Raw genomic sequence first — 11,880 nt, 5'->3', positions numbered from 1 at the left:
ATTATTTCAGAATTTCGGTAAAAATTTAATGAAAATCAGACGACTATATCTTATAGCTGCCATAGGAACGATCGGGAAATTAATAGGAAAAAAAACTATAACTTCGTTGTTTTTCAACGTTTTTTCATATACTCCGGGATATAAGCTTATTTTATTATTCTAAAACTTTGGTATAAATTTCATAAAAATCGGACGACTGTATCTTATAGCTGCCATAGGAACGATAGGAAAATAAATAGGACAAAAATTATAACTTTGTTGTTTTTCAACATATTCTTATCAAGTTAGCAGGGCAACTTTGGATTTTCAAAATTTTGATTTTACCATAATTTGCCGTTAATTATCCGTTAATTATTCGTGAAAGAAAAAATTTGCCGTTCAATTTTTTATCCTTTTTATTTTATGTCCTGCTAACTTGATATCAAGTTAGCAGGACATAAAATATGTTGGGGCAGCGCTTCCTTCCTTCAAGGCAAGGGGAGTTGTGGAAGATGAAAATTTCCCGCGGCGCAAGCAAAGTAGTGCGAAGTCGAAACAAGAAAAAAACGGGGGCGTCGTAGGGAAATTCACACGCAGTCGATCAGCTTTATTTCGCTGCATACATAAGACTAAAAACTAAAACTTAAGCAAGCGGCCAGCTCCCGCCCGCTTACTCCGCTAAGCGAGAGCGAGAGAGCGGCAGCGGCCGATCCAAGTGTTTGGCCCGCGCTCGAGAGTGCGAAAGCGCGCTGCGCTGCGGGAGAGCGAGCGCGGGAGAGCAAGAGAGGCGAGAGCGGAAAGCTCAGCCGGCAGCGGTGGAGCAATGGGCCGCGTACCTAAACATTCCGCCCCCCTTGCAATCACTCGGGTTGCAATAGGGCCGTGGACATTACGGCTGGTGACACGCGCCGGAGACGACCCAGCCGAAGACGGTGCTCTGGGCCACCGGGAGCCCTTCGTGGATCTTGAGGAACCCCGGTTGCATCACACGCGGATACATGTCCGCGCCCAGGACTACGAAGATCGTTGCTGGCAAGTAGAAGCGCTCATCGGCTAGCATGACGTCCCGGAAGTGGGCGCGCACCGCCTCACTCAGCTCCCGGACGGGAGTGCGGATGCGCACGCGAGGCTCCACCTTGAAGACCACGTCGAGTTGGACCTCGTTGTCGGCCTTGGACCTCACGGTAGCCGCACAAATCTGCTCTTCACCGACGCTGGTAGTTGGCAGCCGGAAACACGCTGCCAGCGACGCGTCTATACAGCTCACAGGCGTGCATGGGTCAATGAGGGCCGCCGTGTCGAATGTCTGCGTCTCGGTCTGGATGCGCACCAGCGCAGTCGGCAGGATGTTGACGCTGTGCCGCTGCAGGAGCGACGACAGCGACGGCGCCGCAGCCGCAAAGCGGCCGGCGGAACCTTGCTTCGGAGCGGCAGGCGAGGGCCGAGGAGCCACTGTAGACTGCCGTGGAGCGCCGGACGAAGGCTGCGGCGCGGGTGCAGAACGTCGTGGAGCTGCGGACGAGGACCGCTGAGCTGCTGAGGAACGCCGGGGAGCGGCGGACGAAGGGCGCGGATCGGCTGCAGACCGCCGTGGAGCGGCAGACGAGGGCCTCGGAGCGGCTGAAGAACGCCGTGGAGCGGCTGAAGAACGCCGTGGAGCGGCTGAGGACCGCCGTGGAGCGGCGGATGCGGGTTGCGGCACGGTTGCCGAACGCCGTAGAGCGGTAGACGAAGGCCTAGGAGCTGGAGAACCCCGCGACCGGGACCGTCGCGCCTCCTGACGCGACTGGCGCGGACTCCGCGGCTCATCGGAGAGGTGCAGCAATGTGTGGTGGTCCTGGCCGCACGTCTTACAGCGATCTCCCCGCTGACACCCTCCGTCAGAGTGCTCGTGGGCCAAGCAGTTGGGGCAGTACCGGTTGGCGAGGACGGCCCGCAGTCGCTTCTCGGCACTCAGCCGCAGAAAACGGCGACACTTCTTCAGCGGATGAACCTTGTTGCAGACTCGGCACCGGTAGGAATTTGAACCTCGCGAACCTCTGCGCTCCAGGGCGATGGCGCTGCGTGGACGTGGAGACATCGTGCTGCTATTACTGGCGGAATGAGACGGAGATAAAAAATCGAAATAAGTAATAGGCACTCGCAAGTCGAGACACAAACAGGAGCTACGGAACGGCACATTGACATAGAACATTGAGGCCGGTGGCTATTGGGGACTGGCGGAAGCTTCCGTTGGAAGAAGGACGAGCTTCGCTATAGGACGCTTAATGAGTCCCCGCGCCGTGCGGATGTCGACCACACGGACATGGCCATCGGCTCCGGGAAAGACCGCGTCAATCCTGCCTAACCGCCACTCATTGGACGGAAGGTTGTCCTCCTTGACAACCACCATGTCCCCGACCTGAAGATTCCTTGCCGGACCTCGCCACTTATTCCGCTTATGGAGTTCCTTCAGGTACTCGTCCTTCCATCGTAGACGAAATTGCTGGTTAAGCGCCTTCAGGTGTTGCCAGCGGTTTATGATGGCCGTGGCGTCCCCCTTTATTTCGGGTTCAACCACGGCGAGGAGGGGCCCCCCAACCAGAAAGTGCCCAGGAGTCAGTGCCAACAGGTCCGCGGGGTCTTCGGACATCGGCGCGAGCGGACGCGAATTCAGGCACGCCTCGATCCTAGCTAGAAGTGTGGACAGCTCTTCGAATGTGTATTTTCGCGTGGCCGTAGACTTGTAGAACAGGGTCTTGAAACTTTTAACGCCTGCCTCCCACAAGCCTCCCATATGAGGGGCTCCCGGCGGAATGAACTGCCAGAGCAGCTGCTGGTGACTGTAAGCACCAGTCACAGCCTCCTTGACAGCTTGTAGGAAGTCTCGGGAGAGAAGGGTAGCCGCACCCACGAAGGTCTTGCCGTTGTCCGACTGAACCTGACGGGGGCATCCTCTTCGGGACACAAAACGGGCAAAAGCGGCGAGAAACTTCTCAGTCGTAAGGTCGGATGTGGGCTCTAGATGAATGGCCTTAGTGCAGAAGCACACGAACACCAACACATACCCCTTTGTGATGAGGCAAGCTCGACCCGTGTAATTCTTTATGTCGAAGGGACCCGCATAGTCCACACCACTAAATGTGAAGGGGCGCGAAAAAGCTGTCCGTTCTTGCGGTAAGTCTCCCATGAGTTGCGTCTGCAACTTCTTTTTGTGGATGACGCATATCTTGCAGGAATAGATGACGGCCTTGACCAAATTCCTCACCCTTGGGATCCAGAATTTGGAACGGATCAGGCGGATCATCAGCTGGTTGCCACCGTGCAACGTTATGTGATGCGTAAATCGGACTAGGAGTCGAGACAGATGGCAGTCGTACGGAAGGATGACCGGATGCCGTTCGTCATATTGGAGCAGATCGGAGGACGTGACCCGGCCGCATGCTCTCATGAGCCCTTGGGAGTCAAGGAACGGGTTCAGGTTCTGAACCGGACTGGATGCTGGCACTGGCCGCTTTTGGCTCAAGCAGCCAATTTCAAGGACGAAGTGCCTGCGTTGCGTGACGAAAATTAGGAGACGTTCAGCCGCCGCGATTTCTGAAGCTGTCAGGTGATCCTCAACCGGAGACAAGATCTTTCGTGCGCGCTGAATAAACCGATGAACGTAAGCGAAGACTCGCAACGCCTTGTCGAGTGTCGAAAATCGGTCAAGAAGGTCTTCAGGGGGAGCTTTTGCCACATGGACTCTGACAGCTCGCTTCTCGAGATCTGTCACGGGGGAATCATTGCCTGGGATGGGCCACTCGCCGCGCGGCCTTTGCAGCCAGGCTGGACCATGCCACCACAGCTGGCTGTCTGCGAGGTCTTGAAGCCCTACCCCCCGGCTGGCAAGATCGGCCGGGTTATGTTCGGAGCGGACATGTGCCCATCTCTCGACCTGAGTGAATTGGGTAATCTTGGTCACCCGATTGGCCACGAAAGTTGTCCAGTGACACGCCGGCCTATGCAACCAAGCGAGCACAATCGTGGAGTCAGTCCAACAGTACAGGGCGGACGCAGGCCCGGGCATCTCTGGAAGAATGGCGCTGGCCATTTCGGACAGTAGCAATGCCCCGCATAACTCGAGCCGCGGAAGCGACACCGTTTTGACTGGGGCAACCCTCGTTTTTGCCGTTAGCAGATTCACCATCACAGTGGCCCCAGCCTCCACCCGGACGTAAATGGCGGCGCCATACGCCTTCTGCGAGGCGTCGCAGAACCCATGATGCTCGATCTTCAAATGGGGTCGGAACGCGACCCATCGGGGAATGCGGATCTGATCGAGAGCAGAGTAGTGTCCCAGGAAGTCAACCCATCTCTGGCAGAAATCTCGAGGGAGGTCATCGTCCCACGCTAGATCTTGGAGCCAAATTTCCTGCATGAACATCTTTGCCTGGACGATGAAGGGGGCGAGCCAGCCCGCTGGATCAAATAACTTGGCAATCTGAGATAGGACCTGTCGCTTCGTGAACGATGATCCCGCGGTCAATTCGGGCGGAATGAAAAAGAACTCATCAGACGTCGCCTTCCAGCGTACGCCGAGAGTCTTAGCCGTGCTCTCTGCGTCGATCTCGAGAAAATCAGCGCGCAGGAGATGGTCACTTTGGATGTTGGCCAGAATGTCCTTGCTATTGGACGTCCATTTCCTCAGTGGGAACCCTGCCGAACCCAGGGCACCCTGGAGCTCACGGATAGCCACCTTCGCTTCGATTTTGGAGTCTGCCCCTGCGAGAACGTCGTCGACGTACATAAAATGACGGATAATATGACTCGCCTGAGGATACCTTGACTCCTCGTCGTCGGCGAGTTTCTGGAGGACACGGATCGCTAAGAACGGGGCACAATTGACTCCGAAGGTAACCGTCTTCAGCTCGTAGTCGCGGAGTTCCCCATTGGAATTGCGGAACAGGATGCGCTGGAAAGGAGTATGCTGGGGATCTACCCAAATTTGGCGATACATCTTTTCGATGTCGGCATTGAAGACGAACCTAAAGTACCTCCACTTTAGGATTTGAATCGTGAGGTCGGATTGTAAGACCGGGCCCGCATATAGAATGTCATTCAGACTGGTTCCGTTTGCGGAGGGGCTCGACGCATTAAAAACCACACGGACCTTAGTGGTGGTGCTTTCGGGCTTCAGAACCGCATGATGAGGAAGGTAGTAGGTGGCGGAACTGCTAGTCGACGGAACCTCCGCCATGTGACCTAATTCGAGGTACTCTTGGATGACAGCATCATACCGGGCCTTGGGGGAGGATCCCTCTTTAGGCGCTGCTCGTTGCGCAGGAACTGAGCCAGAGCAAAGGATCGCGAAGATGCGAGCTCGGACCCCTTGTGCGCGGGGTCGCGTAAGGGAAGCGTTACCACGTACTTGCCGCAGTTGTCTCTTCGTGTAGTTTGGACGAAATTTTCCTCACAGACGGAATCAGACTCTGGGACAATCTGTTTGGACACTTCCTCCACCTCCCAGAATTTGGTAAGGAGCTGGTCCAGGGAGTCGTCGAGGGCGCAGGTAATTCGGGTGGCGAAGGCGGAAACACTGCGGGGGGCTGCTGGAGATACTGGGCCTGTCAATACCCATCCAAAAATGGTCTCCTGGCCAAGAAGGGAGCCGCAAATGTTAGCCTTGGAGTTGCCGAGGAGAATAGACGGAAGAATGTCGGCTCCTATTAGGACATCGATTTGGGAGCTCTCAAAGAACTTGGGATCCGCAAGGGGGATGTCGGGAAGCCCCTTAAGAAGATCTCGTGGGACTGGATACGAGGGCAGACTCCCGGCCAGCTGCGGAAGAACGTACGCTGCAGTCTCTAACTGCAGCCCGGGTCTGGAGGGCGATCGCATGGAAAACTGGCAGAGCTTCGTGGACTGAGCGGCCACGGTGTGATTCAGGCCCGAGACTTGGGCTTGGATAGTCGTGAACGGAAGTTTGACGAGGTTGAACAGCCTCTCCGTGATGAATGTCGCCTCGGAACCCGAGTCGATTAAGGCTCGCGCCTGGAAATTGCACCCTAAATGGCAAATATCAATGAGGGCTGTGCCCAGTAAAACGGCCCTTGAGCCCGAAGCGAAACACACCTGCACATCAGGCTGATCCTCAGGAGTGGCCGCGGGTCGAGGCCTGCCAGGCGCAGGTGGACTTGGAGCGGTCGCGAATGGATTACCGCGGTGCAGGAGGGTATGATGGCGACTGTGGCAAGTGAAGCAACTATGGGCACTATTACAGTCCCGCTGTTGGTGTCCTCGCGCAAAACAGTTAAGGCATAACTGTTTTTTCTTAATATAGTCGGAGCGACTATTTACGTCCATCTCGAGGAACCGTGGACACACGCGAATCGGATGGTTCTCCCTGGAACAAAGATCACATCCTCTTGTGGCCGGAGCCACTCTGGCCTCGTAGGAGTTGAGCCTGCGTGCTGGGGCGCTCGCAGCCGTCGGTCTTGGCGGAATTTGCCCTGAATTGCTAGGCCTGATGTCGTCGATCGCTTCCAGAGTGCGATGCCGCTCTGTCAGAAACGAATCTAACTCGTTCCAGGTCGGAATTTCAGCCTTGTTGTGTATGGATTGCTCCCACATCGAAAGTGTGATTTTGGGAAGCTTTAAGGAAACCATATACACTAAGAGACAATCCCACGCCTCGATTTGAATGGAGGACATCGCTAAGGCTGTCAGACAACTTTGGACGGTGCTTTGCAGTTCTTTTAAAGCTGCTCCGGACTCTTGGGGGACAGCCTGAATGTTGAAAAGGATTTTCAACTGGCTGTTGACAAGTAACCGCCGATTCTCGAAGCGGTCGGTGAGGCTTTGCCACGCGGAGACGAAGCCATCATTTGTCAGAGGGGCCTTGGATACGATGGCGTGCGCATCGCCACTTGTTTTGGACAACAAGTGGAACAACTTTTCTACCGGTGTGAGGCGCGAGTTGTGAATATATATCGCGGTGAAAAGGTCCCTGAAGGTGGGCCACCGAAGATAATCGCCAGCGAAAACTTCTGTGTCCACTGGTGGCAATCGACAACCCATGGACGGGGGTGTGGGCATAGGGGCGGAAGCCGGAGTGGACTGGGCGGCGGCCTTGTCGATTATTCCTTGTAACAGGACCACACACCTCGAATAGACGGAGTAGCAATAACTGTACTTGGATTCAAGCACAGCTGAGGTGGCAGCGCTGTCGGCGTACACGGACAGTAGGTCGGAGCAGTTTTCATAGCTCTTCTCCACCTTATCCCACAGGGCCCGAATCTGATCCCGATGAACCTGGCACATGGCGGGGGAAAAACTATCGGTTTCAGGGGCGCTCGGAGTGTTGATGTCAGCCTCGAAATGGCTCACACGGTCCGTTGTGGAAATGAATTTGCGGAGGGCGATATCGAGTGCGGATTGAGCCATCTTGGTTACCGACCGAGTAAATCTGGATGAGGTACCGGGGGAAGTGTCGACGGCCTCTTGACTTTTTGCCTTTGGAATGGCAGTGGCAGCCTTTGGCTTCAATTTATCAGGCCGTGGAGATACGGACTGGGACCTTTCCAGAGTAATTGACGGAATCAGAGGAGTCTGTTCCTCGTCTCCCGTGGGCATACTTGCCGTCGAATGGGTCGCGAATCAGTTGGTCGCCTCAGGCCACGTACAAGTCCCGAAATCAATGGTTCGAAACCGTGACGGAACACAAGTTTTGGAATGGAACTTAGGATCACTTTGGCAACGGGGCGCACTTGGAACTGCCAGAAGCCGCGGAACTGCAGGATCTGCAGTACAAAATATCCCAGAAAAAACTCCGTACTCGGAGAGGAGGACAATGTGCTCGCTTACGGTCACACTGCTAGTGGATGCCGCGGGTGAATGCAAGAATTAAATGCCGGGCTCAGGTTCTGAGAGCCTCGGGCACCACCGAGAAAAGAATTGACGAAAACTCGTGAAGGAGGAAATCACTCGAGTAAGGGCGTCGGGCGCCGACTTAGACCAAAAATAAATAAAACAACGAACGTCGACCGGAATGTCGAGGAACAAAATTTCTGTATTTAGATGTCTCGGATGAGAAGGTTGTATCCGGCTTTGGTCGGCTCAGAACAGGACTAAACAGAGACCCACGAATGTTTGGTTTCTTCCCGCAATAAATGAATTAATCCACCAATAATTCGAAAAAAAAATTATTGGCCGCAAATAATTAGTTAATAATTCGAAAAATTATTGGCCGCAAATAACTAATTAATAATTCGGAAAATTATTACGGAGCCGAAAAGGTGGAATTAAAACCTTGGCTTTTGTTTGGAAGAACACGGGCACTGGGTTCTGCCGCCGGCAAAAATCAACCCCAATAAAAACACAGGCGCTGGCGGTTAATTTGGAAAAGGCGGAAAAAAAACACAGTCGTAATCGCACCCGTGAATTGATTTGCCGTTTTGTCCTAAACGTTTGTTGTTTTGTCGCGGTTTATATATATATTTTATTTTAATTTATTTTATTTGAATTTTGTATAGTTTATTTATTGGAGGCAGAAATATATGTATATTGTATGGGCATGCATGCATATGGAAATATATGTGTATGTGTAAGCCTTGTGCTTCACAGTGGAGCTTCGAGAAGTGGACTGTATTTGGATTGGCGGAATAGCACAAATTATGTGGAGAAAAAAAAAAATGCACACAACAAAAAATATCGCGGCAGCGGCGAACTGTTCGGCGAACAGGGAACTCCCGAAACAATTACTTTTCGGATGCCGAATATTAATTATGCCTTTATTTTTCTTCACCACACAATTTCACTTGCCTTTTGACTTTTGCGGATATGCCGATATTTGGCGCGCGAGTGTGTGTGTGTGTACCGGAGCAACGGAGGAACCGAGAATCGAAAAAAAAACCAGGAATATGGCGACACACACAAAGCGGAGGCGGATAGAAAATTTCCACGAAACGACGAGAACAGAGGACTGGAAATTTCTCAACTGCCGGTGTGTCAGGAAAAACTCGGACTTTGAGTCGACACGGAAAACTTGCAGTAGAGTGAACGAAATTTATGTTCGGACCACTGCTGAAGATCGGCAGAGAGGGGGGGAGACGGAATGCTCGTACTTATCTTGGTGGAGAGAAACGCCGAGAACTGCTGGGGGCGAAGTTGAAAATCCAAAAAAGAATCCGGCTCTGTGGACCAAAATGTTGGGGCAGCGCTTCCTTCCTTCAAGGCAAGGGGAGTTGTGGAAGATGAAAATTTCCCGCGGCGCAAGCAAAGTAGTGCGAAGTCGAAACAAGAAAAAAACGGGGGCGTCGTAGGGAAATTCACACGCAGTCGATCAGCTTTATTTCGCTGCATACATAAGACTAAAAACTAAAACTTAAGCAAGCGGCCAGCTCCCGCCCGCTTACTCCGCTAAGCGAGAGCGAGAGAGCGGCAGCGGCCGATCCAAGTGTTTGGCCCGCGCTCGAGAGTGCGAAAGCGCGCTGCGCTGCGGGAGAGCGAGCGCGGGAGAGCAAGAGAGGCGAGAGCGGAAAGCTCAGCCGGCAGCGGTGGAGCAATGGGCCGCGTACCTAAACAAAATAAAAAGGATAAAAAATTGAACCGCAAATTTTTTCTTTCACGAATAATTAACGGATAATTAACGGCAAATTATGGTAAAATCAAAATTTGATTTCAAGTTAGCAGGGCAACTCCTGCAAACTTGAACATTTCCAAATTTTTTTTTTCTTATAATTTGCCGTTAATTATCCGTTAATTATTCGTGAAAGAATACAATTTGTTGCTCAAGTTTTTATTATTATTTTTTAAAAACATAAAATTGCCCTGCTAAGTTGATATCAAGTTAGCAGGACAACTCCTGTAATCCTTCACATTTCCAAAATCTTTTTTAGCCAGAATTTGCCGTTTATTATTCGTTAATTATTCGTGAAAGAACTAAATTTGTTGCTCCATTTTTAATATTTTTTTTTTATTTTTTAAAAACGCAAAGTTGCCCTGCTAAGTTGATATCAAGTTAGCAGGACAACTCCTGTAATCCTTCACATTTCCCAAATATTTATTTGCCAGAATTTGCCGTTTATTATTCGTTAATTATTCGTGAAAGAACTAAATTTGTTGCTCCAATTTTAATATTTTTTTTTTATTTTTTAAAAACGCAAAGTTGCCCTGCTAAGTTGATATCAAGTTAGCAGGACAACTCCTGTAATCCTTTACATTTCCCAAATATTTTTTTGCCAGAATTTGCCGTTTATTATTCGATAATTATTCGCGAAAAAAATTTTAAATTTTATGCTTCATTTTTAATATATTCGACAGTAACTTTGTCTGCCTGTTTGTGTCCAGGTATGTACGTATTAGCTTTTGTCTGTCGACATCCAGGGCTGCATTTTATTTGGCGGTTGAACATTTAATACTTATATTTAATATAGTACATATATTAAGATTAAGAAAACTTGGTATTAATCTAAGACTAAGTCTGCATTAAATCTTATGTGTAGATTTTTTATTCGGTGTGTTTTTTTACACTGGCGCCGGTGTCATGTTGTGCGTGCATCGTTGTCGACGTCGAAATGGCCAGAATTGGGCCACTTCTATTTTGTTGCCGTTAAGTGAAGTTTAATTCCACCAAGAAGTTAAAGTGCTCAATAAGATTTAAAATAGATCATTGACAATATGCCAGCAGGTAGACCACCCTCAATTGCCAGTGGCTTAATTGTTGACGCAGTTCTTAAATATAAAGACGAACTAAACGATTTAAACGGAAACATTGTTTCGCCAAGTAATATGGCTTGGAAAACTATTAGCCTAGAGCTCAAAAACAAAGTTCAACCTGCCACAATATATTCCTATGTCATAAACAACCGTTTTGACCTAAGAATGTGCATAACAGGGAAAGAGGTGGACTCGGAAAGGAAAGAAGATAATACTTATTGCGAATTCTCGGAAAACGAGTCTGATGAGTCTGACCGTGAAAATAAGAACTTTAAATTTTTAATGACTTTTACAAAGTCAGAGTTCGATAATCTTATATTAGAAACATCAAAAAGGTATAGGGACAACAAAGGTACTGTTCGTCAAAGGGTTTTGAATATCTTGCACCCTAAAAAATGGACCGAACTATTCTCTAAACGAGTTTACGATGAATTTCGATTGTCCCATGGTTACATTTTAAAAACCATTATATAAATTCCGACAAGGCGACAGGGAAATTTCAAGGTATGTATGTATGAGTATACATATATGTATATATATGTACGTATAAATGTATGTATGTTTTAAAAACCTATAGTTTACAATCGCTCTGGCCACACCGACGTGAACGAATGTGCATACGTACAGCTCCTGAGAAAAAATCAACGAAATCGCATTTACACCCATATAGACAAGTCCACAATGGTGGCATAAATACCTGTGTTAGCCTAGATGGCAAATCGGAAGTGCAAGTGCTCGTGGTGACCAATATATTTGACAAAGTTCGTTTTCTCACACGTGCGACTGGCCGGCCAGCGACAAATCCTGCAAGTTCAGGTAAAAAACAAATCTCCCGTGCTCCGCTGATCACGTTGGATCTTCATAGGGGCTCTAATAGCTGCAAAACGTTTTGTTAACATTGTGGAAAAATTATAACCTCAACTATTTGCTTTGTGAAAATCCCAAATAACGAGCTGTCAGTCATCGGATAATTAATAAAACCTAACGCGTAAGTAAAAACGTGTTGTTATCCTTAAAACCTACGTAAGCAGATACTTGCTCAAGTATGGATGAAGACTCATATGACCTAAGCCAGCTTGGTAACGAGCGGCGTGACATGATGAAAAAAATCGCTGGTACACCTGCAGAGCTGCGTGCCAGCCTAGAAAAAGATTTAAGTAATGCTATTAATTCTAGCAGCTATATCAAAAGCTATATTGCAACGACAACTACAACTACGACGAG

At 49.8% G+C, this 11,880-nt stretch overlaps 3 protein-coding genes across 4 annotated transcripts; all 3 read right to left on the bottom strand.

The window, feature by feature from the left end:
- Positions 1-460: 460 nt before the first annotated feature.
- LOC138929145 (uncharacterized) lies at positions 461-9,416 on the bottom strand. 2 transcript variants are annotated; one of them, XM_070288346.1, is made up of 2 exons: positions 9,063-9,416; positions 461-2,072 (listed from the first exon to the last, which is right to left on the bottom strand). In XM_070288346.1, the coding sequence occupies exon 2, from the start codon at positions 2,057-2,059 to the stop codon at positions 869-871; it is 1,191 nt and encodes a 396-aa protein (XP_070144447.1). In that variant the 5' UTR covers positions 2,060-2,072; positions 9,063-9,416; the 3' UTR covers positions 461-868. The 2 variants fall into 2 exon arrangements, with proteins under 2 accessions (XP_070144447.1, XP_070144448.1); XM_070288347.1 differs by having other exon boundaries at positions 461-2,066.
- LOC121502162 (uncharacterized) lies at positions 2,186-5,197 on the bottom strand. Its single transcript, XM_070288542.1, has one exon. It carries the CDS (start codon positions 5,195-5,197, stop codon positions 2,186-2,188), a length of 3,012 nt encoding a protein of 1,003 aa, XP_070144643.1.
- LOC138927853 (uncharacterized) lies at positions 5,203-7,572 on the bottom strand. Its single transcript, XM_070288541.1, has one exon. It carries the CDS (start codon positions 7,570-7,572, stop codon positions 5,203-5,205), a length of 2,370 nt encoding a protein of 789 aa, XP_070144642.1.
- Positions 9,417-11,880: the final 2,464 nt, after the last annotated feature.

This window comes from Drosophila kikkawai, chromosome X, assembly GCF_030179895.1.
Source record: "Drosophila kikkawai strain 14028-0561.14 chromosome X, DkikHiC1v2, whole genome shotgun sequence".
Classification (NCBI taxonomy): domain Eukaryota; kingdom Metazoa; phylum Arthropoda; class Insecta; order Diptera; family Drosophilidae; genus Drosophila; species Drosophila kikkawai.
The sequence above is the reverse complement of the archived record's forward strand: the minus strand, read 5'-3'. Positions and strand labels throughout refer to the sequence as shown.